The sequence below is a fragment of the Blennius ocellaris genome, assembly GCF_963422515.1.
Source record: "Blennius ocellaris genome assembly, chromosome: 13".
Lineage (NCBI taxonomy): Eukaryota > Metazoa > Chordata > Actinopteri > Blenniiformes > Blenniidae > Blennius > Blennius ocellaris.
The window spans coordinates 10986752-11003348 of NC_137662.1; the positions used below are offsets into that span (position 1 = coordinate 10986752).

General features: G+C 39.7%; 2 protein-coding genes across 2 annotated transcripts; both read right to left on the bottom strand.

The window, feature by feature from the left end:
• Nucleotides 1-403: 403 nt before the first annotated feature.
• LOC308138123 (interferon-induced, double-stranded RNA-activated protein kinase-like) lies at nucleotides 404-8606 on the bottom strand. The gene is made up of 19 exons (XM_080507105.1): nucleotides 8304-8606; nucleotides 6702-6840; nucleotides 6456-6598; nucleotides 6249-6372; nucleotides 6073-6140; nucleotides 5849-5998; nucleotides 5625-5757; nucleotides 5391-5458; nucleotides 5209-5296; nucleotides 4654-4715; nucleotides 4523-4565; nucleotides 4315-4373; nucleotides 4107-4226; nucleotides 3445-3573; nucleotides 3156-3351; nucleotides 1922-2065; nucleotides 1609-1707; nucleotides 1319-1381; nucleotides 404-1049 (listed from the first exon to the last, which is right to left on the bottom strand). Exons 1-19 carry the CDS (start codon nucleotides 8408-8410, stop codon nucleotides 912-914), a joined length of 2073 nt encoding a protein of 690 aa, XP_080363231.1. The 5' UTR covers nucleotides 8411-8606; the 3' UTR covers nucleotides 404-911.
• Nucleotides 8607-9330: 724 nt separating this feature from the next.
• Nucleotides 9331-16400, bottom strand: LOC308138542 (interferon-induced, double-stranded RNA-activated protein kinase-like). The gene is made up of 17 exons (XM_080507706.1): nucleotides 16237-16400; nucleotides 15669-15795; nucleotides 15527-15600; nucleotides 15271-15393; nucleotides 15039-15171; nucleotides 14864-14931; nucleotides 14695-14782; nucleotides 13876-13907; nucleotides 13742-13784; nucleotides 13582-13655; nucleotides 13349-13468; nucleotides 13086-13214; nucleotides 12789-13005; nucleotides 12231-12371; nucleotides 12001-12102; nucleotides 11658-11720; nucleotides 9331-11482 (listed from the first exon to the last, which is right to left on the bottom strand). The coding sequence occupies exons 1-17, from the start codon at nucleotides 16341-16343 to the stop codon at nucleotides 11360-11362; spliced, it is 1764 nt and encodes a 587-aa protein (XP_080363832.1). The 5' UTR covers nucleotides 16344-16400; the 3' UTR covers nucleotides 9331-11359.
• Between the last annotated feature and the right edge of the window lie 197 nt (nucleotides 16401-16597).

Below are 16597 nucleotides of genomic sequence, written 5' to 3' on the forward strand. Positions count from 1 at the left end.
GCTAAATTGGCAATGATAAAATCCTCCCTCATGTCCCATTGACATAATTGTTATATAATTCTGGGCAAATACCATTTTTTTTTTTTTTTTTTCGTTTACACTTTGACTTGGACAATTAATTGGTTTAATGGTTTTTGTGCTGACCTCACATCTGGCATGTCCTGGTTTGTAAAAAAGGCTTGGGGGTCTTTCAATGGGTAATCTGCATGTTCTCCTTGAGCACACCCCCCCACCAAAAAAAGTGGCTTTTGTCATACAACCTAAAGCTTGATAAAGTGGTAAAAAAGCTGACTGAGAGTATATTCATGTCAGCAATTGAATTGGTGGATTAATTTAGTTGTTGCTTGAAGATAGTTTGCAGTACAACCATCAAAATAGACATCATTGAAGGCCCCACTTTCAATGTCCCACAATATTTATTTAGATTTATATTGCAGTTACATTGACACATACAGTACCTCCACTTTTGAAAACCAACAAAACCCTTGAAAAACACTTTGACACAACCAAAGTTCTGATGTGTAAAGTGCAACACGACCTGATACTGGTGCTGTTAACATGTCTGACGGCACCTCATGGTTTTTTATTTGCACATGGATGTAAAATACTCAATATTCTCCACTTGAACAGAACAGCAGTTGACTGACTGGTTATAGATATAAATCACCAATGTATGAGAACAGATAAATGTGAATAGATATGTAAGATGGTTTTAAAAAATTCTATAGTTTGATTTCTTGTTTCATTAATCAAGAAAGTCCTTCAATGCAAAGTTCATGCACTGACCTCAAGGTACAAGTGCAGTACAGTTCTTTTTAATCATACAGCATAATATCTGATCTTTCATTGAATAAAATCAAAGTATAAAAATATGCAACCGCTCCTGTTTCTTTTCTTGTCTTTTCTCACAATCACACAGTTGCATCAGTTTGACACATGATTCTTTGTGGGCCAAATAACTTATTCCACTCTTCCAGCGGCGAAATCAGATCACCGGCTTTGGGTCGATCCTCTGGCTTCTCACTGAGCAGCGACTTAATCATAAGACTCTGCAAAAATAAAACAACAAATCCCAGCAGCAACGTATTAGAGGTTCCAGGTCAGTTTTATCAGACGTGGTCGATGTGTAAATGAATATATTTATCAGGTCTTTCTAAGCCTGTTGCTGGTTATCAAGATGTTTAATTTCACAATTAAATCAAGTTACATATTTAAGAGTATGTTAGTGGAGTTAGTAGCGCCACACAACACTTATGTTGGATAAAGTGGTTCAGAATGTGGAAAGATGAACTGATGAATGCAGAGTATGAATCTGTACCTCTTGTCGAAATCTTTGAGAAAACCTGTCAGGTAACTTCTGCTTCCTTACATCACCCCAAATCTGTGACACAAACGGCAAAGAAAACACAAAAGAACCGATGAGCTTGTTGAACCTATTTCAGACAATAATCCACAAGGGAGTGAGTGAAACAGGTCTATATTCGACAAAACCTGCTGCTTACGTCAACCTCAAGATAAACTGCAGTAGTCTTTATAGCTGCTTTCTCATTTCTATGGAATCAAGTTCCACCATGACTCACAATGAAACCGCCAGTTGATGAAACTCACCTGTACTCTGGAGTCCCTGGGCAATTGCCAAAGGAGTTCCAAAAATATCAGCCCCAAAGCAAACATGTCCACTTTCTGGTCGTAAGTGCTGGTTTTACTCTGGATTAAAAGGATAAAGCAAATCAGAACATTCTGTTAACACGCACTATACTTCAAAAAAAACCTCTAAAAGTGAAACCATCAATGAATAGTTATGGAAAATGAGGAAGAAATTCCAATTATTTGCAGAGTTGTGGCAATGTAACCAGCATCACATCATAATGGAAATAACGACACTTGGTAAAGGTGGAAATTTCAATGTAGACCATCTCACTTGTTCAGGGGCCATGTACAACCGGGTTCCTGTCTTTGTCTTCTTCATCATGAGTTGATCATCGTCGTCTGCAGCTTCAGTAGTGACCAAACCAAAGTCTCCAATCTTCACTTCTCCTCTTTGTCCAAACATGATATTAAGAGGCTGACAACAAAGAGAGCAAACGATGCAAAGTCACTGATCAGGTCACGTTTATCACTCGATTACAAAAGTATTCAAGCGCTTCTTCTCAAGACTTTTCCTTCACACGTACAGTTTTATTTACAGTCAACAATCGACAGTGTCCTCCACTGATTCCTCTCACAAATTTCACTAGATGCCATCGCTCACATGCTCCTGTTCTATCTGGTCATCATGTACCAGTGGAGGTTTTACACCATGACGACAAATACCAATGTCTCATTAAATCATCATGAACCTCTGAGCATCATTTACGGCTTGACAACAACGTCTCACGCTGTTCACAAGTCCACTTATAGTCTGCTGAGACATCCCACTCTTCTTGAAGGGCAGCCTTCAGGTCACTGAAGTTCTGCATACAGAGTGAAGAGACTCTACACAGAGATTTTCTGTGGGGTTCAGGTCTGGTGGAAGAGCAGAATGCTCCATTTGAGGCATCAGTCTCCAGCAGTTCCCCAATGACGTGACCTTGATGAGATGGGGCCTCGTCATCCATGACGATAACATTAGGCTCGTGTCTCATGTTAAAATGTGAACACCACGATGAGGAGGACTTTTTAAATACATATTCTATTTGAACAAGAACATTAATTGGTCATTTCATGAAATACTGGATCACCGAACAGTTGGATATTGTGCACTCAAAGGTTTAGAGGTCACGTTGAGTTCACGAGTAAAGGTTACAGTGCAATTCAAGTCCATTCTGAAATTTCACCCAGAAGCCAAATAAGGCAAACTTTTTATGAGTCGTGTAAAACAACTGCACATTTTCGGATTGATTTGATCAGGGGTGTAATGTCTGATAGGAACATAGGACATATGACCAGGTCAATTTATCAGTTGTTTTTTTTTTTTTTTTTTTAAATGATGGTAATGTTGATGTGTCCAGGTGCCCAGCACAGTGCGAGACCAGACGACTATCTGGACGGCAGATTTGAGACGCATAAACCAGGAAGTCAGTGACTGCTAAATTGGTTGGAAACATATAAAATACACAAAGATACAATGCCAGTGCACTTCTCAAGAAAAAAAAACAAAAACCCAACATAATCACCTTAAGGTCTCTGTGAATGAGCTTTTTGGAATGAATGTACTCAACTCCACGGACAATTTGTATTATAACCGGCAGACTTTCTTCTCTTCTCTCGTGATCTTTCGGAGTGGTCGTGTTCAAATCGTTGATCCATTTCCTGAGCGTTTTGCTGTCACATAGTTCCATCTTGATATAGAGGAACTGCGGAGGTGAACTACTGCAAGATCAGAGACGGAAACAATGCAAGTGAGGCTTTAATTTCATTACATAAGAAGTGGACAATGACTATTCTTGAGAGAATAAAACTTACTTAGAAGAGCTGGTGCTGTCCACTGCCATCACCTCGCTGTATCTCGAATCTTCCATCCAACAATCGTTATATAAAACAATGTGTTCGTGAAAGAGCTCTGATAATGTTTTCACCTCACGGAGAGCTTTTCTGAACAAAGACAGACAAAGAAAACAAACAATAAACAACCAACTCCAATTCCGATACCTGAATTCGAACATCTGCCGATACGATACTATTCCGATACCAGAGCTTTTGTTTGCTTTAATATTATTATTATCATTATTGTTGATTTTATATGCGGCTGTAATAAACTCTTTCCTCCAGGCAAGTATGAAATGTAGGAATGTATGTACGCAATATGGTTATGGGAAATTCACTAGCAACCCAGCACATACAACAATTCCTCCAGCGCTAACGCAGCACAAACGACTGGGAGGAGCTGCTTTTCATTGTTGTGATGCCGCTGTCAGTGCTGTTCTCCTCGGTTTTAAAGACGGCGACGCCTGGCTGCAGAGTGGCCGCCTCGTTGTACAACGGCTTTGCAAACATTGGACATTTTGGAAATCTCTGCAGGTTGGATGGGAAATTTCCCATCCGTGAACTACGTTACTGGATCGGATCCATCCCCCGTCACAACAGTATAAAATCAATCACATATGAAGATCTAACTGCGCACTTACTTTTTAGCACGAACGATCTTTACAGCATAGTATTTTCCCAGGAGTTTTTGCCTTGCTTTGTAAACTGTGCCAAAGCCTCCTTTGCCAAGAGCCGTGATGTCATCAAAATCGGATGTGAATCTGCAGAAATTCACAGAGTTGTTCAAGCGTGAGGGTAAAATTATAAGTCTTGCTAATTATGGGAATATGGTTGAATGTTTCTGTGTACCTGGAGTAGGGTGACGTGTTACTTGCGCTGTTCTCCAGGCTTGTGTCTTTGACAGCACTCTTAAAAGAACGAGACTTAAACATTACAGAGCGACTCGGACGGACAACAGCGTCTCAATAACTTTTGAACTTCTACGCTTTATAAATGAGAATAATACAAAATATATAACAATAGATTTGTTTTTGAGGTTTTTTTGTAAACGTCATACCTGTTCTTCCGGAGAACTCTGCGGGGATGGCTCAGAAGATGGTCTTAATGCAAACACAGAAGAGAAACACTGAAACAAAGATCTCAACAATAACTATGTTATTACTATATTGACATAGAATAAAAACTTACTGTGAACTGAGTCCTGAGGCCCTGCATAAGGCATTATTTTCCAATTCTACTGACCTGGGGACCTGAAAGGCACACACAAGTGTTTCATTAAAACCAATTCCAATACTGTATTTACCGGACTATTGAGCGCACCCGAATATAAGCCGCACCTGCAATTTCTGCTTAAACTATTTACGGATCTGTCAGGTTTCCCACATGTGCCTCCCCCAATGTGAAAACTCATTTCTACGCCCTTTCTTCTCGCGCTGGGGTCGGCAACCCGCAGCTCTTTCGTCCTTCTGCTGCAGCTCCTTGAGCTTTGAGGCCCCCTGCAGTACATCCCTGAGCGGGATGGTATGGTAAGGCAAAGCACACCCAGACCCAACTGTGTTGTGCGGTCCTACTACAGATCAAATCCAAGTTGTGACCTATATTGTAAATTTCAGCCATGTTTTAGGCCAACGACAATCTAGACAAAGCAGGGCCAAATAAGTTCTTGCGCTTGTATTATGAGGAACAATGTCAATTGAAAGTCAGCCGATTTCAGTGTTATTATTGAATTATGAAGGAACAAACCTGTGCACTGGAATTGTTTGAAGAGTCTGCAAATATTATCGAGTTACTTGTGTCGCTTGACATGTGTGATGATGGCTCATTGGAGTCCCTTTGGAAAAATGGACAGATAGAAATTCAGCCTTCAGAGTGCATAAAACTGATCATTTTGTTGTGCAGTTAGAACTTGCCGGTCGGTGTCTTACATTGTAGTTGATGGTGCCGACGATTCAGACAGTCCATCGTCTTGTGATTCATGTGACCTTAAGGACACCTTAAGTGTACGGGAGTAACGTTTCACACGATGTTAGCAAATATTCAATTCAGCAACATTTCATTGACTAAAACTGTTGGTACAACTGTCACTACAAAGCTTAATCACTAATTAGCAGTGACTCATGAGCTATTGATGATATCATTCAGCAGAGACTCTGTAATACCTTACTGTCCCAGTCGGACTGTTCTTGTAGAGCTGACCAGGCCAGCTCAGCTGCTTTTTGTTTGGCTTCCTTGACAGTCTTACCCTCAGCCTCATCGTATTCCTTGTTGTCTATCTCTAATTTGTAGAAAAAGCTGCATTGTAGGAAATGGAAAGGGTTTAAACATCACAGACTATAATTAAACTATAATCGGAGAGGCTGGGTGTCTACTTTGTCATACTTACTGTGGCATATGAGGAGGACCACATCTCCTGACGAGAATATATGAATGTTTACGTCCAGTTTTCTGACAGTAGTGGTTGACAAGTCCAATATAATTTGTTCCATTAACGCTGCTGTCTGTAGAGTTCAAGCTCAGGCTTCCTGTGGAGTTACTGTAACAAACAAGGGAAATGTTTCACTGGCGGAGTGTCGACTACTAAACGATTTGCTGTTGAGATTTACTCACCTGATATCGGAAAGATTTTGTTGAAATTCTGCATTACAATGTGCTGACACATTTGTCTCTTCTGTGGTCTGGAAAATAGAAGAAGCATAATTCTGAGTTCACAGTTCTATAACCTGGGGAGTGGGAATTCGCAGCATCGTCAGTTCAGAGAAAACCGGTTTGGCATCACTACGTACCTTCGTAGATTTATAGTCATTTATCTGGTCATGTACCAGCTTAGCTGCTGCTTCCTTAGCTTGTCTACTTGTTTTCCCACACGCCATTGGGTACTCCTTGTCACCAACCACAAACCTGCCACATCTGAGATAAAACTTGATGATGCCTCATTGCAATTACAGACATGTTACAAACACACACAAAACACAAGATATGATCAGACTCACCGAGTTGTCCCGTGGCAATCTGCTCTGGTTGTTGTCTCATACTTCCAATCTACTCCCATCCTCTGGCCATACTGATTGAGCCAACATATGTAGTTCAAACTTTCCTCATGAACCGGTGCAGAAGCCGCCGACGCGTCTTGGTTCTGATGAGACAATGATCATAAGCACGGATCAAAAAGAAACATAGAGGAGACGCAGCTTAAAGATTCATAATTCATTTGTGGCAGAGAGGAGCAATATTCCTACAGAGTCAACCGAGTCCAGATCATCGTCCATTAACAAGCACTTCAAGGCCTTTTCAGCTGCATCTTGTTTGGCATCCTTCTTTGTTTTGCCCACACCTATCAATAAGGTTTTACCATTGAGGGTGACGCTCTGTTTAAACCTGAAACATAAATTAACAGAACTTTATTATACAAGGAAGTTTACTTGAAATATTCACACTGGAATTGTGTGCAGGTGGCACAACGATGAAGCTGCTCTTCACAGCAACGGGTTTTAATCCCAGCCATCCTGAGTCCTCCGCTGCTCAGTACATGTTCACACTCAGAAAGAGGGCGGATGGACAACATTTTTTTGGCAATGTCTTTAAATATTTGAACTAAAATAGTCAACCATATTTGTGTGTTTTACTGATGACTTTTATGGGCAGCAGAATGATTAGCACGTTCACCTCATACACAGGTATGTAATGAGACCGGGGCCTTATTTTGAACGGTTTGAATGTTCTTCCTGGATGAATTCAGCTTATTATCATTAATTCTTGCTACATAGCAATGTCCTTAATCAATAGCTTTTATGTAGTGGAAGTACATTACTGAGCATTTAAAGTGAATGACACAGAGTAACATGACTAAAAAAAACCATACAACCACTATGAGAAACTTGTCAAGCAGCCAAGTAATTGAATTTCTGTATTTATTGTGAGATGATTGTGCAGTAGACACTAAGTAGGAGAGTTAGAGGTGTGGAACATCCTAGAGAACTATGAGATATGAGAGTAAAAGGCTAAAGCTCCGGTACAACATAAAGACAATTGTCAACATTTTTTCCCCCCAAAACTGTTACATGGATGCTGTTTAGTTTATTTTGACTTAAAAAAGTATTTTTATTTTTTTATTATGTGAGCCTCTCTATGTTGTTTCACTTTAATTGGTAATTTATTTCATGATAAAGTATGTGCAATCAAAAAAACAACCAGGAATTGGATTCGTGTCAAATTCAGATATGTTTTTTTGACTTTAAAATTCACTTTTTGTGGCACACTGTTTAATGTAGAGCATTTTAAGCAATATACAGAATCAATATAGTATTGTGGCGTAGTATGTTTATTTTTTTTTTGCATTTCACACACAATTTGATATTATTTACGTTAAAAAAAAAAAAGGTTCCAACCACGTAAAAAAAAGATTGGTATAAAACAAACTTGAATTGGGTTGGGTTTTATTAAATGGCATGGCTCACTACCACGTCATCCTCTGACTGGCAAAATGGAAGTTTCGAGCAATGATCATATCATATAAACAGTTTCAGCTGATCTCCGATCAAGTGGCATTTTAACACATGAAACATGAAATCCCCGTCGAAAAAATGGCATATTGTGGAGTTGTTGTTTTTTTTAAACGTTGTTATTGAGTTTGCTGTAATGAGATGATAGTTTAACTGTGACGATCTAATGAAATAAAAACAAACCTCTGCGTTTATGAGATCTGTCGTGTCATTCACACGAAAACACGCATTCTTCATTTCGCCCATGTTATTATAGAGACTATGTAGAATCAAGCGTTTGCACGTCGCAGGAGGAAAAGTGCGGAGACGCGCAGGACAACAACCACAAATTCAACTCACGTTTTATTATGATCGGGGCCGTCGGAAACAAGATCCTCGAACTTAAAGTGGTGGCCGGATCGATGTACATACTCGTTCAGTTCCCCTACGTAGTTTCGACCTGCCATGATTTCTTAGAGACTCAGCGGGTTTCGATCGTGAACTTCCTGCAGTCACTGCGCGTCCTTCCCTGTCGCGTCCATCTCCGCTCTGCTCGCCTGTTTCGATGCTCCCTTTCCTTTCAGCCTGAATCCAACTGCATTGACTTTCGATTCACGCGTCAAACGCTTGGTTTTGTAGAGTAATCGAAACTGAAAGTGAATGAAGCCTTCGTGACGCCACAAAACTAAGTGGATTCCTCAAATTCGTCATGATCTTTCCCTCAACATTATCGTAGGATGTCCACCCTGGTACCTGAGGACTCACCTGCTGATCAACCCCCCTGCTGAGGGTGGTTATTACCAATTCATGTTATGGTAAAGCTCTTCAATGCGTCACTGGAAGGGACGGGAAATGTGCAGAAGCTCCCGACGTGTCAATCTGAATATATGAGTGAATATAATAAGCACACGATCAGGTTTACACTCTTCTAGTATTCGTTCTTTCTTTCACTGGGAATGTCTTGCATTTGAAAATGACACATTGGGAAACAAAGATCTCAATCTCATGATGATGAGGAGCCTCGTATCATAAATCAGGCTACTTTTCTGAAACTGAGGCCTGCAACTAATACAGTATCATCACAAACTCCCTGTTTAAGTACAACCTCAAATCATGTGTATTCCACTCATCACTATAATCACTGTAATGGCTACTGCTCCTGTAAGCCGTTTTGTCACATCACAAGAAGAGTACACTCAAAAGAACTTGTAATGATTTGTATTATGCGGGAGAAACAAACAGTCAGTAAATTTGAAAAAAAAAAAAAAAAAAAAGACTTGAAGAACAGACCAACGTTTTTCCAGACAGGAAGGCAGGGATAAAAACTGAATGTGTTCTGTTTTCTTCATCTTCACAGCATATTTACCATGAAGATATTTGTGCAAACCCAAATGAGTAGACATTGATTCAAGATTCTCATTTGGAGGGATTTGACCCACAGAAACACATCTGGGATTTTAAAAAAAGAAAAGAAAAGAAAATCAATATTAAACCAGGCAATCAGTTTTTTTTTATCCAAGCTTGTGTCCAAATCTATACCTGTACAAAAAAAGACTATTATACATTCCATGTTTTATTTGACACTGCACATTGCATGTACAGAGAAAGGTTCCCATGTGGCATTAATTTCCAGACATGCATTTATCCCACTATACCATAGAATACATGTGTCAAACAGATTTTTATTTCAGGAGCCACATGCAGCCCAATGTCACCTCGAATGGGCTGGATTGGTGACACATATGACCGTTTGTGGCATTATGTCACTCCTTTAAATGTAAACATTTAAAAACATTTTGTTGCAGGGTATACATGACATTTTATGTCTATTTTTGGAAAAACTGCGACAGAAAGTGACCACAATCGCCATATGATGCCGATTTCAATTGAACATTTTAGTGCAAAATACAGTGATATGTCAGGAAGAAGAAGAAAAAAAAACCTACCAAAAAATAACTTGCATTAAGCATGTTTTTACAAACTCACCCTGACAGCATGGCATTGGGTCTTTTATATATTCATTTGACCTGTATTTTACCCGTGTAAGTTAACTGAAACTGGTTCTCATTCACAATAATGACCTGGTCAGGAGGCAGCATACCGACACTTAAAGGTACCATATTATGTTCAATTCTCTTTCTAATGGTTTTCTAACAGTGATATCGAGCCCCATAGTCTTTGCATGAATCCCCAGAAGTGAAGGTCTTCCTCACTTGCTTTGCATCATTTTTTTTTAACTTATGTGTCTTACAGCCGATTTTGACATTTTCCCTTTATGACAAAATGTGGGGCGATAACCACACCCTCTGGTAGTGGAAACTCACTTTGATCTTCTGAAAGGTGGATAAAAGCTCACAAAGCTCACTGTTATACGGAATAAATCCAGTACCATATGAAAACCTGTAACAGTTAGCCTTACAGTTAGCAGGAGCTCGCGTTAGCGACTTGGTAGTGACTGTAACAGCACTGATGACCAAATATTCAGACACTATGTTCAAGTAACAATTCTGAAAAGTTCTGCTGCAGCCGCAGAGCCGGAACTTCTTCAGGAGCTTCTCCTCCTGGGTCAGATTCTGATTCAAACTGGAGTGGTCGAAAAACAGGTTTGTATGAGTCATCGCGATAAATCCACTGCAAACATTAGCGCCTCGTACCAGAAAGCCGGTGTTCTTCTCCAAGGTTGCCAGATCTGACAAGCTGTTTCCAGCCCAAACACAACGTGAAACCTGCCACCTCAATACAACCCAGCTCATATCTTAACTTCTGTGGAAAGTCACGTTAAAGCCATAAAACTATTAAGTCAAATGAAGAACACATCATAGGCGCGCGGCTGCACTAAATAAACTAAATATGGCAACACAAACAGCCTCCCCAAGAAGCCTGTTCTCAGTAGAGCTCACTAAAGGAACTTACAGACCAAGACTGGATTTGTGGCAACACACTTGGAATGCAATGTTGGTGGACTTCTGACAGCTCTGTCAAATAGTTGGAAAATGGTATATTCTAAGACTTTTTAGAAATTAATTGAAAGAAACAATGTTTCCTTTATAATTCTTTACAATTCGCTTGGTATTTTGCCAGATTAGAGATCAGAGCCTCTTCCTGCCAGTTTTGGCCCACGGACCTTATGTTTCCCCCCCCCGCTATATAAGAACTATTTTAGACAATGAAGAAATGGAACATGATCATTTGTTAAATGTGAATAATGTAATTCATGATGCATTCACTGCTTGTTAATGATATGAAGTTGTTCTTCCTGTAAAATCCCACATACCACACAGTTGTGACCAACTGTTATATTAATGTAATTGTTTAAAAAAAAATACCCTTTCCTCAGCACTTAACGCCTCCCAAATACAATGAGACATGAAGCTAAACTATCAATGTGTAAAGATTTCAGTATTCTGTAGCGGTAATCAATAAGTTCTCTGTTCATGAGCTTCGCTTGCATTTCTGTACTTTTCCAAGCTCGTCTTTACTTCACTGGCTTCTGGACGGTCTTCTGGTTTCACACGCAGCATTGAAATTATGAAGAGACTCTGCAAAAAAACGCACAAAAATAGGATCAGACATTTAAATGTTTTCTGTCACACCACTGCAGACGTCAGTTGTCTCAGCCTCATCGACCATTCTTACGATGACTATTACAAGTCTTTGTCCACGAGTGGAAAATAGTGCTTCAAGAGTCAAGTTACAAAAACAATGTTAACGTACCTCTTGTCCAAAGTGTTGACAGAACACTTGGGGTAGTTTTTGGTTCCTGGCATCTTCCCATATCTGGAATTATCATGTTAAACACAGAAAGAAAAACAAGTTATTAAAAAAACCCACATCTATTGATTTCAGCAATAAGTGTAAAAGGTGCTTGGAATAATACTGACAATACTAATACTACTACTACTAATAATAATAATGTTATTCTGTCAGACGGTAAAAATACTTGTAAAGCAATGGCGACCACATCGAAAACAAGTACAATGATTTCTATTTTTTCAGATGCAGCTTCAAAAGCTTCTAAAGTACATCCAACATTTTGTAACGTCTTCAATCAACTCACCACAACTCTTTCATGGCCAGTGGACAAGTTCCAAAGCAGTTCGAAATATATCAACCCCAGAGCAAATATGTCCACTTTTCGGTCATATGTTGTCTTGCTTTTCTGTTACGACAAAACACCACAGAATCAGCAGGTGAAATTTCCCTTCTGTAGAACCCACAAGCTGAAAGCAGGATAATGTTTATTGACGCAGGATAATCTGAAGTCGTTGGTCATTTAGCTTATCTCACCTGCTCGGGGGCCATGTAAGATGGCGTCCCCTTGTACTCTGATCTCTCCACCAAGTTGTCCGTGTCGTAACTCTCAGTAGCGACCAGTCCAAAGTCTCCTATCTTCACTTCTCCATCTTGTCCGAACATGATGTTGGCAGGCTGAACGTGTAAAAACGGAAATAAATAAAAGTAAACATGGAGCATCTTGACTGGTCTGCCACAGAGAAGCACCAGTTGGACTGCGGAGCACTTCATAAGCAGACAACAAACATTTACACTGACTGACTGCAAAAGAAAAGTGAGAACGCACGCTTTATTGATCATATTTCTCTGCAGTCAACTGATCCAACCCTCACTTTACATATTAGAAGCAGTGGGGCTGCTGCAGGGCATCGCCTGAGGAGCCTGAGGATGTCAAGGGGGACTCAAACCTAAACAGAAGCTTTCTCCTCGAACCTCTACAACACCACTGCCACAAAAGTTTGGACATCACTTACTCTTACTGGAAAGAGACACAGATGCTTTAAAAGCTCAATGATTATACTGAAAAACAGCCTCCCACTCAGTCAGTCTCACCTTCAAGTCTCTGTGGAAGAGCATCTTCGAGTGAATGTAATCGACCCCACTGACCATCTGCAGGGCGAATGTCAGGCTCTCAGTCCTTCTTTTGGAGTCTCGCAGAGATTTCTTCAAATTCTGAACGTTCTTCTCATCTATCCACACTCTGAGTGTTCTGACAGCACACATCTCCATCTGAATATACAGGTATTTCCCAGAGTATTCGCTGGAAGACCTAAAAAAAAAAGGGGTAGGGGCGTGAAATCCTTTTTGTTGGTTTTGGAAAACAGATCTACAAGAAGAGCCGAGACCTACTGTGAAGTACTGCAGCTTCCCGATGAACTCTCCCACAGGTAATCGGAATCCTCCAACCAGCAAGTGTAGTATCGGACAATGTTGGGGTGTTGGAGGTCTGACAACGCCGCCGCCTCTCGCAGAGCTTTTCTGTCCCACAGGAGAACAAGAAAGTGATTTGAGTGAAGTCAAATGTTGAACACATTTTGTATGACAACTTTTGTTTTTAAAAATAAACCAGCTATTCAATGTTCCCATGAACTGAAACATCCCCTCCAACTTACTCTTTGCAACCAACAACCTTTATAGCGAAATCCTTTTCCAGAAGTTTATGTCTTGCCTTGAAAACATGACCAAACGCTCCTTTGCCGAGACGCTGCACTGAGTCAAATTCAGACGTGAACCTGTCGGATTCGACACAAACATCACCGATTGAAAATATTAAGATTATTTTAGACTGATTATATAGCTGTAAATATACAACATGCATAATGTTTAATCTCCGAACTCTTCACACCTCGAGTCTCCTGACTGGGATGACGCTTGTTCAATGTTTTCAGCATTGTTGCGTTTGAAATCGGGCATTATAATCTGAGTGAAAGCCAAAACAGACAAAAATAAAAATCAACAACACAAACTTATATGCTCAGTATATAAATTTTTTTTTTTTTTTTTACCTCTTTACTGTCTTTGAGGGCAATTTTGAAATTTGCTGCAATTCTAAAAAGACAAAGAAAAAAATAAATCACAATACTTCTGCAATAACTTCTGATTACATTCACTTTGTAAAGGTCCTCTGAAGATGGCTTACTTTATTTTGGGCTTCACAATCGGGATTTGTTCCTGTGCAACGGAGAGTTAAAAATAAAAAGATCATTATGATATTCCTTTTTACGTCTGACGCCATTTTAATGCCATCATATCAGCCCAGATAGCGAAAACATGTCAACCAACATATTCCTAATGTCATGCACAAATGATGTGTGGAACTATTTGGCTGTGCTACAGAGTGGGAACACGCAACTGTTCTACTAAACACTCCTAAATAATCGCCCTTTGGCCCAAAACGTCATCACGTAATCGTCACGGAAGCTTTGTCATCAAGAACAGTTCCCAATAAAGAAAAATTGAATATATATTTAAAAATATAATATTAAAAATCTTAATATTTACAAAGAACTAGTGATTTAAAGCATTAAATATGTGTGTGAACTGGACAAGTCAAGCTTTTGAAGTGAGTCGCAAGAAAGAGAACTATGACATCGGGTCAATCACAAGGGTGATTTTTAAATCATGGTACGACTGTTATGTAATGTGGATTTCAAAATAATAAAAAAAACAACAATGCTGCAAAAGTGAGTCCTTTTTTTTTTCTTAAAGAAGGAAGTATAAACGTATGGATGAATGAAGAACCCCCAAGTTAGACGAGCTTCACTAGAAATTCCTCACGCTTGTGCAGCTGGTATTAAATTGCTCCAAAAAAACACCGTGAAAGATTCAAGAGTTACATCAGTATGAGTGGATAAATGGAGGTGTGTTTAATAGTGTCTTAATAGTATCTTGGTGAGACTTCAGTAAAATCTTGACTATTATAACTTAAAGCTCATGAGTGTGTGAGATGGAGACCGACCTGTTCCTTCAGAGGTTTCGATGAATTGGTGAAAGCGTCTGAGTCAGCCGGAGTCACTGGCTTGCTTGTATTTGCACATCCAGAGTCCCTTGGAGAAAGACAACGTATGAGTCGAGTTTTCTCAACAATAAAGTTCATGACACGTTATAGATTTCTGTAACTGCCTCACTGCATGCTCGGCGGCGTGGACAACTTGGCTGCAGCACCTTCAACGGACAATGCTGACTTGGAGGCCTCCTGAATGAACAGAAACACATGACGTTTTATAGTGACTTTTTTTCCATTCTTTTTCATATAAATAATAAAACCACTTCTTATCACTTTACATGTAAACATTTTCATACCTTGCTGTCCCAGTCCGACTGCTCCTGTAGAGCTTCCCAGGCCAGCTGAGCTGCGTGATGTTTGGCATCCTTGATAGTCTTACCCTCACCCACAGGATAAACCCTGTCTTTTATCTTCACCTTGTAGAAAAATCTGCATTAAACAGAGGGAATATTATTTGGGTGACTTCACGTTAAACCGTACAGTTCTGGTATGTGTCTTCTCGGGTTACTGAGGTTCAATGCTACTCACTGAGGGTCATGAGCCGGGCCACATCTCTTCTCTTCGATAAAAGAAAAAACGCAACCTGCTTTCTTACAGTGATCGTCTATAAGGCCAATAAAATTAGTTGGCACTAAACTCTTCCTCTTATTGCTGCAACAGAAAAAAAAACAACTACATATTACAAATCAAAACTGTGGATAAGTAAGTCCAATAAGTAATGACCTAACTTTCTCAGTATTCGCAGAGATGAAGAATAACATTAACAAAAGTAATTGCAACTCACCCAGCGTCTGGCACAGGCTGATTTAAGTCTTGGTTTGCTTGATTTGCTGTGCCACTGTTTTTCTCATCTCCACTCTCAAAAACAAACAGCAGAACAATTTCAATATTTGTATAACAACAACGAAACAGTGTTATGATCTTACAGTATTAGTATGATCCCCTTTCAAGACGATCAGGGCATTTTCAGCTGCTTTTCGTTTGGCTTCCTTCTTGTTCCCGCCCACTCCTTCAGGATATGACTGGCCATCCAAGACAGCTCTTATAGTGAATCTGGGAAGTAGAAATAAAAAAATAACCCTCTTTACATGGCTATGGAAATAAACCCACACTGGTTTTTTTTTTATTATTTAGTTATTGCATAGTATTGGACTTTTCATGTAAAATAACTTGAAATGGTGCCTATCACTTATGCCAAATACAGCTTATTAACATTTATTACTGTAATACATTAAGCTGTTGCTTGTACACGGACACCGAGCTGAATTCCTATATCAAGGCTGTACTGTCTGCAATCCCAATGCACATATAGTACAAAATACATGATGCTATGCAATACGACTACGTTTGGAGTTCAAGGGATATGCAATCTAACTATGTAAATAAATAAACAATAAGAAACGCCCTGGTGTGGAAACAACACATCTACTATATATACAAATACTCTCAAATCAACATCAACAACATCGGTATCTGATCATTCGTTGAACTCACGTCCTGGTGTGATCTTGACCAGTACACGCAACCTCCTCATAGGTCAGCCTCGAGCGCCTTTGGTCCGCGTACTCTTTCAGTTGACCTACAAAGTTTTCCAAAGCCATCTTGGTTTCCTAAAGTCGAATAAACATCCCCCAAAAAATATGCAAATTATGTCCAAAGCTCATCAATGGATCCTTTTCCGCGTTGTGTCGGAACTCTCCTTCTACGTCTGCGTGAGTTTCGTTTATGCCATAAACGTCCAAGACGAATCTATGAACTTCATTGTCCAGCAGGTGTCGCTGTGGTCCTACACTCACTTTTGATACAAAATCGTTTGGCACTTCAAATATAATCAGTTTGTAGACAGATGTGTAAA